We start from the raw sequence: 15,024 nt of genomic DNA on the forward strand, positions 1-15,024 counted from the left end.
TTTTGCCACTAGGCGCGAAATCATGGTTGCCTCCCACCATCCACTCTGCATACAGCCTCCAGATGTTGTCCTTCAACGGTTCGTTCAGTGACACGTCCAGAGGCTGTAACAGCTAAGTTACACTCCCAGGAATCACTGCTATTTCTGTGTGCCGCTCCTTCAGCTCGGTACAGACACTGTTAACCAAATCGCCTTAAAAACTGTCCAGCACAAGAAGTGAAGGAAGCAGAGGCACTCCTGCTCTTCGTCCCCAAACTGTCTTGATTCAGTCGACCAAGAGGTCTGCCCCCATCCACCTTTTCGCTTGAGCGCGGATGTCGATGCCATGGAGGAAGTTGGATTGTTTTTCGTTTCAGAATAACATACGGTGGCAGCTACCGCTCGTCAGCCGTCACTGAGAGCATTGCCGCTTCTCCACACCACACGTTTCAACGAGGATATTTTAACCACCTTTCTCGTTCACAGTAGTGCTTCGAGCCACGTCGAACGTCAATGGCATTTGGTCGGCGTTGCGCAATTATCTGTGACAGCAAGAAGCCATTATGGCGTATCCTCATGACGAACCTGTGGAAATTAATCACCTAGTCTTAGTACGTCAATGGCAGTCACTGGCACAACAATGTGCGCTGCTTCAGCGGCAGTTCATTCCGCAACTTAAAGCGGGTCGTCCAGCCGGAACCGGCGCATAAGTCCTTTGTGACTATTCTCAGCGTCCGAATAATTGGACGCACCTGCGTCCGTACCATGTCCAACGACACGGAACAACTGTCTTTGTGCATGTTCCTCATATATTCAAGAACTGCCTTTTAAATGTCGGGAACTTGCCAGTTCTGGGTCCGCGGAAAGCCCAGCAAGTGCTGCTGGTAGCCATGAGCTCCTCGTGCTGTTTCTTCCAATGTCAGATCCGGATTTCGGCGACGCCGAAATGTCTGCTGGCAGCACGGTTGCCATGCTCTATCGCATAATCAAGCCCCTTCAGCTTTAACGCGGCAGTAAAACTCGCACAGAGTAACATAAAAATTAAGAGTGGTCACTCTGACCAAAAGCTACGCAGGTTCAATCAGGCCGTAAGATGGGTCCACATCACTGACTGCTGTCAAGAAAACGCACATACTAAATGTCTGCTACAGTACCTTTTCTGGTGCATTGTACGTCTACACAAACATTGTACGTCATTACACGTCTACACGTGCATTGTACGTCTACTGGAAGCCACACTCGCAATTGAGACTGTGGCTTCCAGTAGCTCGCATCACGGCTCTGACTCCATCTTTATCACCAGCAATTGTACAATGTGATATCGTTGGGCAGCATGTGGCATGAATCTGATGTGAGAGAAGTGCACAAGGCATCAACGCGATGGCAACGTTGTCATGCTCCATGTTAATGAGCATTTAAGGCAATGAAGCAGTACGGACAGCAGGAGGGAGATGCGATAAAATATGTGTGATAATGTGCCTGGCGTGTGTGGTGGTCTGCGCTTGTTTAATCTGCTTCTCAGCTTGGCTGCTGCTTAGCACGAATGCCATAATTACTTTGTGAACTTCATATTGCATTTGTTATTGAAGCTATAAACTAACAATTCTCACATTGTGCTGTTAGGCACAGAGAGCTTTTTTGTGCTCTTCGCTTTGCGTATTATTTCTGTGGATTGCTTCCCACACATGAAAAAAAAAAAAGAACTGTTTGGCATGCTGCGCAGCACATTTGCGAGAAAATCGTTTCTTGGCTTTAAAAAGTGAGCTGCTGCTCACGTTGTTAGGTTTTCTTGGTGCCAGTACATATATTCGAATTCATTGCATGAGTGAGATTTTGTGAAAAGTGTAGTTATGTTTAGTATCGTGACCTACATTGTTCACAAATTGCTTAAGCTCTAACGAGCACGGTCAGAGAAGTCGTGAATCTAGAAAAATGTTTGCTAGCTAAAGCTAAGGCATACTTTTTGAGTAAACACTCCTGCCTCATTAACAGCTTGCATGGCATATAAAATTGCTTTGTTTTTGTTATGGCCACTGCTTGTGACTATTTTTCGCAAAAGAGCGATGTAAAGTGTGTAGGAAAAAATTTGTGCAGATGCGGCTAAGAAAACGTCGCCAACAGTTTTCATTGCCTTTTTTCAATTGATGCCGGAATCAAGCGCTCCCTGTTGCGTTGTGCACTGTATTTGTAGTTGTGAGCATTTATTGCAGTTTTACTGTTCTGCGGGTTTTCTTATAATGTTGCCTATATGTTTATTTCTTGTGTGTAATTTATACTCATGATACAGCAGCTGTATTTCTGCGTCTTGCTGTGCAATGAATCTATAGATCTCTTTATGCCAGTGTTCATCAAACATTAACAATTAACAAAGTGGGCATATGCTTACCAAGAATATCAAATAAAGGTTTTTATCCCTCCAACGATTGTAATTTTTTTATTGAAAACGTGTGCATATACACAAAGTGGCATCATGTGCTTGCAGCTCTGGCGGTGCAGCTTACACGAAACTAAACGATAAATGCAAACGACGTGTTAAAAAAAATATTGTATGGAGTAAAAGATGAACATACACATAGAAGTCATTTCGGAGACTGTACAATATGCGTAATCGCTAGAAAATTACCTTTGAGACATCGCTTTCTGGGGTCTCCCATCTCTGAGGCTGCAAAGGTTCCTAACGATCGTTTGAAGCGCTGCGTACTAAAATCGGCCGCAGGAGCCTATGGGAGCGTCCTCTTTTAACTTTTTATATATTGCTTTATGATCAAGCTTGCATACTGCACCATGGTGAAATGGCGCTTCAGCCGACGACCACAAAGCACACCAACAGCAGCAGCAAAAAAAAAAAGTCACGCACGGCTGGGATGGTGACAACAAGGCTGTTTCAGGAATTATGGGAATACATCGACAGCTTGCCGCCGTGGGACAGCTCGACCAACAGGCGGCCGCCGCTGTAACAATGTGGGATATCAAAACAAACATGGCGAATGACGAAGCGAACGCATATTTTTTTGCTCTTTTTGGTCAGTTATGGAGGTTCAACACACGCGCTAGAACAGTTTCTTCCATGTAAATGAAGAATGCCTTCATTTAAATCAGCGTAGTGATGCCCGAGGACAGAATCGGAGCTGGGCACGTTCACCTGCCACAAAAACACAGTGTAGTGGAAACATTTACCACAATAAAAATTATATGTTCGGTGCGTGCAGCTCACTTGGCAAGTTATTATAGCGACAGATGACCATTGGATAAACTTGGCACACATCAATGCGGGAAGTTCGGGGTGAGATCGTTACGAGAAAGCAAACATTATGCGAGTAAATACGGTATATGCAACATTTTTTTCATTCACTAGACAGCACTTGTGTCGTGTTCTTACTTGTTTTTCTTATCCTTTTTATGCATCACGAGTAGAGGCAATTGGCGAAGGCCCTTTCTTCCCCATCATGAAGGATAAAAAAGTGTGTGTTGGGGCACTTCAGTGACCTTTTTATTTGAAAAATTTTTCACATTTGGTATCCATCACATTACATGAACTAAAACGTTGGATTCCTTCTTTTGTATGTGTATGCATGTCAAAAGGATGCTGAATGTTTTTTTTGAAAACAAACAATTGTGGGTCCTTTCCTGCTAACTAATTTACACCACCTAGCTCGCCTGTAGGCCTGCTTTGAAAACATGGCTGATAAGTAAGAGCCAAGTGCACCTCAATCTGAGGAGGTGTTTATTAGAAGAAGCCAAAGAGTTATTATTAGAGAGCCAAAAAGAAAAGCAAGGTTCTGGGCTCTACTCATTCGTGTAGCCTGTCAATGAGAGTTTACATAGTACCACCCAAAGGTCGGCAAACTTACTCATGCGCTGACTCCCTCGTGCACACTCTGACTGAGCCATGGGTCTCAGTGAGTTCGGGTTACCAGTGTTTCGGGGAGTCCAGTTTGTGAAGAAGAAGATGTGCCTGCAGCAAGCAGCATCGCCAACGCCCGGCTCTTTCGGCTCGTGCTTCAGTTCGTTGCTGTGCCGATCGCTGTTAGCTAAAGCTAACCTCCTCCTCCTCATAATAAACCTCCTCACAAGTTGAAGAAAATTTTGGTGAGTGTGAATGAGTGCAGATCTGTAAATTTTCGGTGCATCCGGGCGAACCCTAAGAGCAAAATATATCCGAGTGAGCTCCCCATGTTTTGCCATCCTATGATACCACATATATACCCTACAATGTGGACAAGAGGATGACCACTCTTGTAGCTCAGTAATAGAGCATTATACGTATCATTTACAGGTCCCAGTTTCAAATCCCGCCGGTCGCAAATCATCTTTTCGTCTCCTTTTCTTTCTTCACATTTGCATTACAATTACTTCTGATAACACCCCCTATACTTCCTCTGGAATTATTGCTTGTTAGCTCTCATTGATATTGAGTCTATCAAAGAAAATGAGCCCCTAAAATTATGCTCACCTAGATATGAGGAATCCCTAAGAATTACCTGTCTTCCTTTTCTGGAGGCTCAAAATTCCTCCCAATTACTATACACCCTACACCCAATGCAGGTGACAATAACTTATTTATTAGTCACATTCAGGGAAGGTCAAGTTGCCAGCACCTACTTAACTGTAAAGGCTTTTTCATCATTGGTTCTTTTTTTTAAGATTTGCTTCAAAATTATGTCAACGTGAGCACAAAAACCATCTCATCAAAAAGCCATGTCAATATCTTCAGTTTTAGCAAGGACTGCAGCTTCGTTAAATCCTCAACCAGAATTAAAGCTCCGGGTCATGCTTGACAAGTGGCATACACTAATACACTTGCCATGCACTGAGTTACCCATTTTAATAGTCATTCGTTGCATGTGAAAAGCGGCCTTCTGATGGCCACCATGAGTGATGCTCGATCAAGTGGCAGGCACCTGCCAAGCAGTGCAGTAGCCTCTGCGCTGCCACGGATGTTCTGGCACAGGTCGGTGCAAACACTGATGCCATTTTCTGACTTGGTAAAATGGCAAATAGGTTCAATCTCATCGCAAATACCGAGATTATTAGTGGCTCTGGAATACAAGGACATGATGAGCTGGCATGTCATTAAACTGCTCTACATCATACCTCACTCAGGAGCACAGTTCTGTAGGCTGCTCAGATGTGAGCATTAAAGATGTCGGGCATGACACAGGTTCTTGTGTTCTATGCTTTGAGCGAGCCTCAATGGTGCCAACCATGGCATGCGATGGAGTAATCACTCAGTATACAGTGCCACCACAAAGGTTAACAGAAAGCACACCTCATGGAGAAGAGTGCTGTTACAATTGGTTTCAATAAGACGTATGGCCAAGATCCAGTGCTTATGGGGCCTAGTAATTCTGCACCTACTTACCACAACCCACAATAATATTACTATAGAAATACGAATCAATGTTGTAATCTATAGCTACCTGTGTATGTTACATTGAAGGGACGCATAGTGAACTAGGCATTCTCATATCAGTTACTTTTAAATGTTTCTTTTATGTATGACTACAACTGTAATGATGCATTTTCACAGTTCCTTCAGCTCATTTGTGATAAAAAAATTATACTGTAGCTGAATATTTTTCTACTCCCTGTGCTGCATCTCAAAATCAATACTCACCCTATGTGCACCATCATCCTCAATACAGTGAGTTATACTACCAACCCTCATCAGCTGTGGTGCAATACAAACCAACAGCGGCAACACTGGTTAGTAATCTTTGGAAGACCTACGTGCAATGCATTTACCTGGTTATGCGCCTCTTATCTAGAAAGCTCGGGGAGCCTTTGCGACGCGGAATGGAAGGACTACGAGCGTATGACCTCGAGCGAGATGACCTCGAGCAAGACCTGCATGTGAAAAGGGTGGCATCATGCAAGACTGGAAGCAGTTAGTAAGTACGGGGGTTAGCTTTAGAAAGAAAGCAGCATAGATTGCAAAAAGATGCAGGGGTTCCACAAAAATAACATGCTTTGGCACTGGAGGTGCAAATGTTCATATTAGATATTAACATATTAGAGCAATGTACCAACACCGGCATACATATAAAAGAGAAGCAGCTCTCACAAGAAAGAAAAAAATACATTACATTAAACGGTGTTTCATAGCAAAGTAATAATATCAGTTTTTTGTCAGGAATACAAAGTAGTCAGGCATACAAGCAAGAAGAGGAAAAGAGCCATTCCACAACAATGCCGTTACAGCATAAAAACTAAGTAAACTATATAGGCTTAACACGTTCCATAAATTCATACAATGATGACGCTTGCACTACAGCATCGAGCAGCCCGTTCCATTCTTTGATAACCCTACAAAAGAAGCTAAATTTCAAGCAATTGATAGAGGCAAAAGGGGGAGGAATGTACATGTGCCTAAAGTAGGTGTCCCTTTGGATGATAAAGTAGTCATTCTTGTTCGTGGTGATGAAATTGTGAATGATACGAAAAAGTTTTAGTCTTCCTAGAAAGCTCCTCGATTCTAATGAGCGCAAATTGGCAATTTCGTTAACTGCTTAAGGGGAGTCATGTCGCGATACTTATAAAAATACCTTAGTGCGAGGCACTGTACTTTATCAAGTTTAGTTTTGTTTGTTTCTATGTAAAGGTCCCATATTACTTTGGCAAACTCTGAAATAGTCCTATAAGCCAGAATTTTCATTTTGGGAGGTGAAATGTAAATGAGTCTTCTCAAGGGCAAGTACATTCTTTGCCCAAGTACACAGTTCATCAATATGAGTATTTTAACTTAGATTGATTGATATGTGGGGTTTATGTCACAAAACCACCGTATGATTATGACAGACTTCATAATGGAAGGCTCTGGAAATTTCAACCACCTGGTACTCTTTAACATGTACCTAAACATGAGCACACGGGTCTACAGCATTTTTGCCTCCATCGAAAATGCAGCTGCTGCAGCCAAGATTCGATCCTGCTGCCTGCGGGTCAGCACTTGAGTGCCTTAACCACTAGACCATCACGGCGGGGCTAGCACAACCTAAATCAGGCACTATGGTGACACCAAGATATTTATAAGCGGACACTCTAGTTAAGACAGTGCCGTCCATGGAATGTGTATGAAGTATAGATTTCTTTTCTCTCGTTAACTACATGACAATAGTTTTTTTCGTGCTCAATACTATCTGCCAAGTGTCACACCAACTTTTAATCTTTCGCATGTTTATTTCAACGCGAGTCTGATTACGAGAATATTCTACTTTATTGTAAAGAACACAATCGTCTGCAAACAGCTTCATGGGTACTATGATATCATTGGACATATTATTAACATAAAATTAAAAAGAGTAGTGGGCCCAAAAACACTGTCTTGGGATACTCCAGATAGTATAGTAAAAAGATCAGAGCAATCGCTTTCGAGCACTACAAACTGTTTTTTATTGGAGAGATAGGATGAAAACCATTTAGTGATGAGTGAATTTTTTGAAAATCTTAGAAACTTTTTAAAAGCAATTTAGAGTAAGAAACTTGATCGAAAGCTTTGGCGAAGTCAAGGAATATTATGTCGACCTGTTTGCGATCGTTCAATGCACTAGCAAGATCATGAGTTAATTCAACCAGCTCAGTTACAGTCGAGTGCTGCTTACAAAAACCATGTTGACATCAATCTAGGATATGGAAATCAATATGTTCAAGCAATTTCGAACATGTACTTATTGGAGAAAGTGGTCAATGGTTACGGCCGTCCAACTTGTTACCACTTTTATGAATAGGCACAATTTTTGCAAATTTCCAGGCAAATGAGAAGCAGCGAGTAGCAATTGAAGACCGATAGATAATAGTGAGGTATTTAGCGGACCACTCGGCATATTTATACACAAAAACTCAATAGGAATGTTATCAAGACCCACACGCTTTTTGCTATCCATGTTCAATAAGAGATTTAGTACCCCCTGTTCATTTATTTCGATGTCAATCATACGCGTTTGATTGAAAGCTGCATCAAATTTATGTTTGGAACCATCATCTTTTGTAAAAACTGTAGTGAAAAATGTGTTACAAGCCCGAGCTCTAACTTCATTATTCTCTGTTCCAACATTGTGAGGGGGGTTGATATATTTTCAAAATTTTGTTACTAGAACTTCTGAGGAATGACACTAAGGTAGAGCTCTTTCGTTGGTTGCTTCAGTTCCAGGCTCATATCCTTGGTAATACTATTGCTATGAAGGCTACCAAAATGTTTCGTTAATTGCTTCAGTTCCAGACTCATATCCTTGATAATACTATTGATATAAAGGCTACCAAAATGTGAACAGAGCCCACGCTTACGCTTTAGTCTTCTTTTTAGATGTGCAATATCTCTAGTTAATCATATGTTTGCTTTTTTTAGTGTTCCTAAGATAATGTGGAACGTAGTAATTCATGCAATGTTGAAACACATTGGAAAAATAGCCCCAGAGTTCATTCACGCTCATACTAAAATGAAACGTACATTGCATTAAAATCATCAAACAACGAAACAAGTACGTACATTGCATTAAAATCATCAAACAACGAAACAAGATGATTCCGTATGAATACATAATTAGCAGCTTCAAAGTTTGAAATTTCATTTCTAGAGACGTTCTCAGAGATCTTTTCGTCAAGCTTAAAGCATGCGATAGCAATTTTGTGGACAGATATTCCACTCCCAACCAAACAGCTTGAAAGATTGAGACTCATTCTCTCAGAGATCAATATGAGATCTAAGATTGAAGAAGTGTCTTCACATACTCTAGTAAGTTCTGAAACAATCTGGTATAAATTGAATGAAAAGTTTAAACCAAGTAGTTCTTCGCAAAAGTGAAGTCCAAATGAACCCGAATTCAACGTTGTCCAATTGATTCCAGGTGAATTGAAGTCGCCAATCAGGCATATATTATGTTTGTGGGAAAAATTTCGTTCCATAAAAGTTGTAAGCTTTTCCTTAAGGCTGTCAGGAAAACTGGTAGGCCTATAAAATACACCGGCATAAAGTGAATGGTTTAGAAGTTTGAGTTTATTCCATAGCGCTTCGATTTTACTTGAGTCAGGAATAATGGTAAACGTAATATTATGTTTTACCAGGAAAGTCACACCCCATTCTCTACTGCATTGATCCTTTCTCAAAAGAGTGTAGCCACAGGGAGTAACGTCAGTGTCGGGTGTTTCCTGCCAAACCAAGTTTCCATCTATGATGCCAACAATGTCTGGTTTGTGCTTAAAGACAATACCCTTTTTAAGATCTCCAATATATTATAACATGTAAATGTTGTCCCTTGAACAAAAGCTTTGTCCACACTTTTCATGTTTAATCACCACTGTACTTTCCTAGCTCGAGAGAAATCTGTCAATGTTTTTTTTTTCAGCAAACAGCTTTGCTGTTAAAACATATATAGTCTTATAATGAGGTATGCATAGAAATGCCACCGTAACAAGATTCACGCATTAACTGAGTACGACATGACCGAACTAATTTGATATGGACGCGCTTGCGCCCTTTGTGTAGCCCACGCATATTGCTTGGTCAATGATAAAACTCTTACTAAATTTGGCATTGCACACGTAAATTGCCATTTAGGCGCATCTTGGCGCAAATGGCACAGCATTTCCACCCCTGTGCATGGTGGTGGTTCCATGCACAAGCTACCGATGTTCTCAATTTTTCGTGATGGGCACATGACATATGCCAGTTGCTACATTTACAGCACCACAAATGATGCACTTTGATATGTGGGACAATGTTCATTTAAAAAAAAAAAAGGAAGTTAAAGGATTCTTGATTTGCGAAAATTCCAGCACTTTCAAAGCCTTGAAAACGAACTTTCGAAATTGAAGGGTTCTCAAGGATTTCAAGGACCCACATGAACCGTGGAGGGGGGTGCACCACATGCAAAAGCAGCACAGTCCTCGAGGAGAATTCATGGGTGCAGCGATATGGACTTGCTGGTCAGCCATAGCAAAAATGTTATCTTGATCGCACAACAGAACATGGATAGAAACGAAAAGGACGAGGCCAGTGCTATCTTTTAACATGGCACTTATCCACTTTTTGTTGCACTATGTAGGAAACGTTTCTACTTTGAAGTGATCCCTGTTGACAGCTGCAGTTGAGGAGCACGACACTGGAACAGAACCCAGTTCTTGTACCAAAATGTCTGTCGGCGATGTCGTGGATTTCAGGGTGACATTTTGTCTGCACTGGCTCAAAAAAATTTTCTGAAACTTAGCTCATCAAGTTCCAAGCACCTTCAGAGAGATGTATGCCCTCATAGATGCCATTTTGCTTCAAGGAGATCAAAGTGAGTCATCTACCTCGTGTGCTTTTCTCTTGTGTTATATAGTCATGGTTCCAGCACTTCCTTGTCCCAAGCAACATGCACGCCATAAGCATGACACAGCAAACTCAATAGGATGGAAACATGCAGAGAGATTTTAAAATAGGAAATGCAAGCAAGATAGACGGTGATTATTGTTGCACGGCAGAATTACTCCTTTTTCCTTAAAGTGTAGCTCAAACTGTGTGACCCGCAAATCACTTGGACTCAGTGACCGTTAATCATCAAATGTCACTGAAGCGATACAGAAACCGTACAATGTTGCAGTTGTAAAAAAAAAGAAGGATACGATGCTATTGTCAGGGATGCATCAGCCGAAATAGAATTGGAGCAATTTTTGAAGTAGCCAAATGTTACGTTCAGAGCACAAAAATTCTGACTTGGAGCATGTAACGGAACACAAAACATTAGTTATTTTATTACGAAAGACCAAATTTGGAGAGACACAAAAAAGAAGGCTTACATTTTTTTTTAAATGTACAAATCATTCAACACCCCTTAAATCATGCAGAGTCAGTATGAGAACTATTATTTCAGTATTTTGAACCACCCCATTTGGCACACAGTGATGAAGTACACATTAGCATTTGCCACAACTGTCAAATGCTTTGACACGGACTTCGAGGTTTTGGATGTGGATCTGCCAAGTTGGGGACCGCGAGATTCGGAACATTCGTAAAACTGAGGAGCAAGAGTGGTGAAAAAGACTTGTGCACAGATTTTTTTATTTTCCTAAGGCTGCAGAAATATCATCCACTGCTCTAAGTGATTGCCAGTAACTTTTTTGACAGCAGCGATCATACTAGTACTCATATTTATGTGGCATATACATGCCTGAGAAATCGAACAAGCTGTGCTGTGTCCTGTGATTAACGCTAACAGTTTTTTTGAAACCTTAAAACACTTTTTTGCGGGTCACTGGTGAACTGAGGCGAAGGTGACTTGCACAGCTTTCTGCATGGGTTAGAAGGCAAAGAATCTTTGAGCCGCCACACCCCCTGCCCCCCTCCCCCTTTTTTCAGGATGGGTTAGGGCAAAACTTCTCAACTCGCTTGCAAGGTGCGTTTGACTAGATAAGGTAACAATGGCACGTGCCCGTTGGCCCAGCTGAGCCCAGTGATAGCACAAAATATCTATAGCATGTGTCGTAGCTATGGCAACCAACGTGGTCACCAGCTACGCCAATGTTCACAGTATGAATTTGTTCGCGCGTAGTAAAAGCGGCATACGCTTTCAGCTTTAGCTCACATGCCATAGGCGCATTTGCCGACTAGAAAATTCATATTTTCCGCGAAGCGTTGATGTCTACGACAAAGCATTATATCTTGAAGTTGCATCGTCCTGTCTGTAGAGATCCGCTGCGGTCAGATGGGTGCACGGCGTTGTTACTTCATCTTGTAGATCGCGTCTCGCCAGTGTCCTGACCCAATGAGTGTATTACAACGTGGGTTCGGGTTACGGTCTGTGTGCCTGGATTCCTGGATTGATTGGTGATGCAAACTACAAGTGGCCAATATGACCAGGATTCTTTGCAGCAATAGACCTTTTTCAAGCACACTAGCACCACCAGCGGGCGCTAACGCTTATAGGAAATGTTGGTACGCCGCAACAGTTGCCGCGACGAGTGCGCGGGCATCATGCTTCAACTTTTCGTTCGCACCATGCCAGCGCTTCTCATATCAAGTGAACTTAGTGTCAGAGGTGCGATGGCCTGTCTACGATTTGCATTTGTCCCCCTGTTCCACGGCTCAGAAGTGCCAGTTAATTATTATTATTATCCCTTAGCATCAGTCCGCCTTCAGCATCAATGAAAAACAGTACAACTTGGTTGCCTAAAAGGTGCAAGCACTGTTTATAAATTAACGGATGCATTAGGAATCAATATCTTTTGGCACTATTTATGAGTAAATTTTATGGTCCTGGTATAATTAAGGAGTGCTTCTGAAATAAGCACAATTTTGTAAAATAAATTACATTGGCTAGGCCACTGCGCAACGCTTGCAGCATATGCGTCTATTAACTTATCTTGGCATCGCAATTGCTGGTTGGAAAAGAGCCTACAGGACAAAAAGAAAGTAAAGTAGTAGGACCATGAAAGAAATATGCACACCGCGAAAGCTCACTCACGACTGAAAGGCTATTGCACGTGTTAACAAACATAAATAAGAAAATGTGGGTGAATCGCGCATGTAACAAAAGGTAAGAAAAGACTAACAACCAAGGCGCCTGTTTACAGTTGATTAATAAAGTTGAGTTTCTTGTGTTGTAGCGGTAGTAAAGGTTAATTGACATAAACAAGGTGCTATGTTTCTTATAATACGTCGCCGATATTTCTTGCATGGCCTGGTTAGGGCGACTGTGCAAGATTACCAGGCCCTCAGCGATGAAATTGCATTTGCGTGACTAAATGCAGGGTGCGTTGAGATGGCTTTATTCAATGAATTTTGATGCTGTCTGAGGCGTGTGTTGATACATCAACCAGTCTGACCAACGTATATATATGAACACGACAATAATTTGGTTAGCACCTCTTGTATAACAACTGGAAGAAAAACTGGCATGCCTCTCATTGTACTTTTCTTTGCCTACCACATACCCCTGGTACCTTTGCACTCCACGGAAAAAATGTTGCTAAGCTAACAATGTGGAAAACACAACCCTCCCCTCGTATCGCTTCCCAACTTCCTTTCAGACTTTCATTTTCTTCATGGGTGAAGATCGTCCGAATTATTCTTCGTTTGCAGTGCAAATGAGCTGTTCACAAACCGATGCAAAATGATATAGGCAGGGCACCACGCCTTCTTGAAGCTGGAAACTATTGCTTCTGTAAAGTTCTTTTGTTTTGTTTTTCTTCGCCGAGCCTAAGTACGACATTATTATCATTATTTCTTATTAAACAATATTTGAACGCGCTGACGCGCAATTCCATAGTGGTCTCACTCAATGCAGAATATACTGCCAGCAAACATGCTCCGCCAAGACACTTAAACATTTTACAAGAAACCGCAAATTATCAAAACAAGGTATCTCGTACATGCATTCTAGTTCCATCACTTTGTCTTTGAACGCGTTTAGAATGCGTTTAATTTCTTTTTTTTTAGCACGTGACTTGTCCATAAAAATTTTCAAAGAATTTCATAGCCGTAACACTTCCCTGCAGTTTTTGTTTTAGCAGCCCAATAAAACTGCGATGGTATTAAAAGCCATAGCGCTTTATGAGCACTTCATTGTTGATTAACTACGAATTCAGTGTTCCAGCTCACATTCGTCACGGTAGCACGTTTTTACCACATGTATCGATACGCAACAACTCGCATGCCGCTTATCTTTTACGTTCGATGAACACCTGTCCCGTGATACCTACACTGGCTGCGTTATTCATTTCACAATTTATGCGTAGATATACATGCAGGTGCGCTCGCACACTATTCAACAAGCGGCGGCACATATTATGTGTAGATATGCACTATTCAACAAGCAGCGGCATGCACTTTTTGTTTCGTGCTCGCAAGGTGAGCAGCGGGCGGAGGAAGAGCTGGTTCTCTCTGCGTACCAACTTTTCCAATAGCGCTCCACAGGGCATTGCGGGATTGCTTGAAAAAGGTCTATTAGTGCAACCGAGAAAATGTTTAGGCTGGTCGGCCATTTGGGCGCCGCGTGGTGCAACTTCAACAAACCTCATGACTTGGGCGCAAAAATGAGGAATTGTATCGAATCGGCCCAGCTGTTGCACCCCTGTTTTGTGTATGTTGGTTCTGTGTGTCTGTCTGAGAAATGACTTGGCAACTTGTCAAACATTGTGCACTACATCATACTTTGCATTCATTTTCTTTATCTTGTTTTCCCACCCTTTGCAAGTAGGAATAACCAAGATTCAACTGCACATGTGAATGAGAAAGCCAGTACCTCATAACTAATGACATGCTTAAAGAGCAAGAGCAATGAAATGTGTATTATCACGCTCACCGTGAGCTGTGCGAGTAGCTCCTGCTGCTGTAAGAGCGGTCCCGTGAGCGACTTCGTCCTGGGGATCTGCTGAAAGAAAAAACGTGACTACCATTTCATCCGCTTTTTTGACAGAAGCAGGATTCAACTAACGAAAATTCTGAAGCCATGTGCATAGTTGCACATTTCAAAAACCTCCTCTACATTGCATCCTGCCTATGCTGCTTCGCTGCAAGCGACTGCTATCCACTCTTCAAAGAAGCAATGTGTGATACCTGAAAACAATGACAGTACTTCTCAAAATGACTGCGACCCATTAAACATTTGCCTATTACACGCACACACTGCTGACTAGCCACTGAGTGGGCTGAAGTCTATTAAGCTGTGTTGTGGCACTGACACTGATCATACCATGCAAGACGAAGCTCACTAGATCTTTCGAGGGGATGACCACAACGTGGCACAAGACAAGCATGGTGTCTAGAGACGAGGTCATGTGGCAATGGGAATGGCAAATTTGGTCAAGATGTTTATTGATTGATTTGTGGGGTTCAACGTCCCAAAACCACTATTTGATTATGAGAGACGCCGTAGTGGAGGGCTCCGGAAATTTTGACCACCTGGGGTTCTTTAACGTGCACCCAAATCTGAGTACACGGGCCTACAACATTTTCGCCTCCATCGGAAATGCAGCCGCCACAGCCGGGATTTGATCTTGCGACCTGCGGGTCAGCAGCCGAGTACCTTAGCCACTAGACCACCGTGGCGGGGCAGGTCAAGATGTTTAATT

The 15,024-nt window shown here is 42.2% G+C and overlaps 1 protein-coding gene across 14 annotated transcripts in view; it reads right to left on the reverse strand.

Annotated features, from left to right (window-relative positions):
• Srrm234 (Serine-arginine repetitive matrix 2/3/4) overlaps positions 1 to 15,024 on the reverse strand; it is a 357,763-nt gene that overhangs the window by 54,515 nt on the left and 288,224 nt on the right. For 7 of the 14 annotated variants that reach the window (XM_075888712.1, XM_075888714.1, XM_075888711.1 and 4 more), the window contains 2 exons: positions 14,256 to 14,324; positions 5,725 to 5,826 (listed from right to left, as the gene is read on the reverse strand). In XM_075888712.1, coding sequence (XP_075744827.1) covers positions 5,725 to 5,826; positions 14,256 to 14,324 — 171 coding nt within the window. The remainder of the gene's footprint in view (positions 1 to 5,724; positions 5,827 to 14,255; positions 14,325 to 15,024) is intronic. The other 7 variants (XM_075888713.1, XM_037433937.2, XM_037433932.2 and 4 more) reach the window with 3 other exon arrangements.

Source organism: Rhipicephalus microplus, chromosome 3 (assembly GCF_043290135.1).
Source record: "Rhipicephalus microplus isolate Deutch F79 chromosome 3, USDA_Rmic, whole genome shotgun sequence".
Taxonomy (NCBI): Eukaryota; Metazoa; Arthropoda; class Arachnida; order Ixodida; family Ixodidae; genus Rhipicephalus; species Rhipicephalus microplus.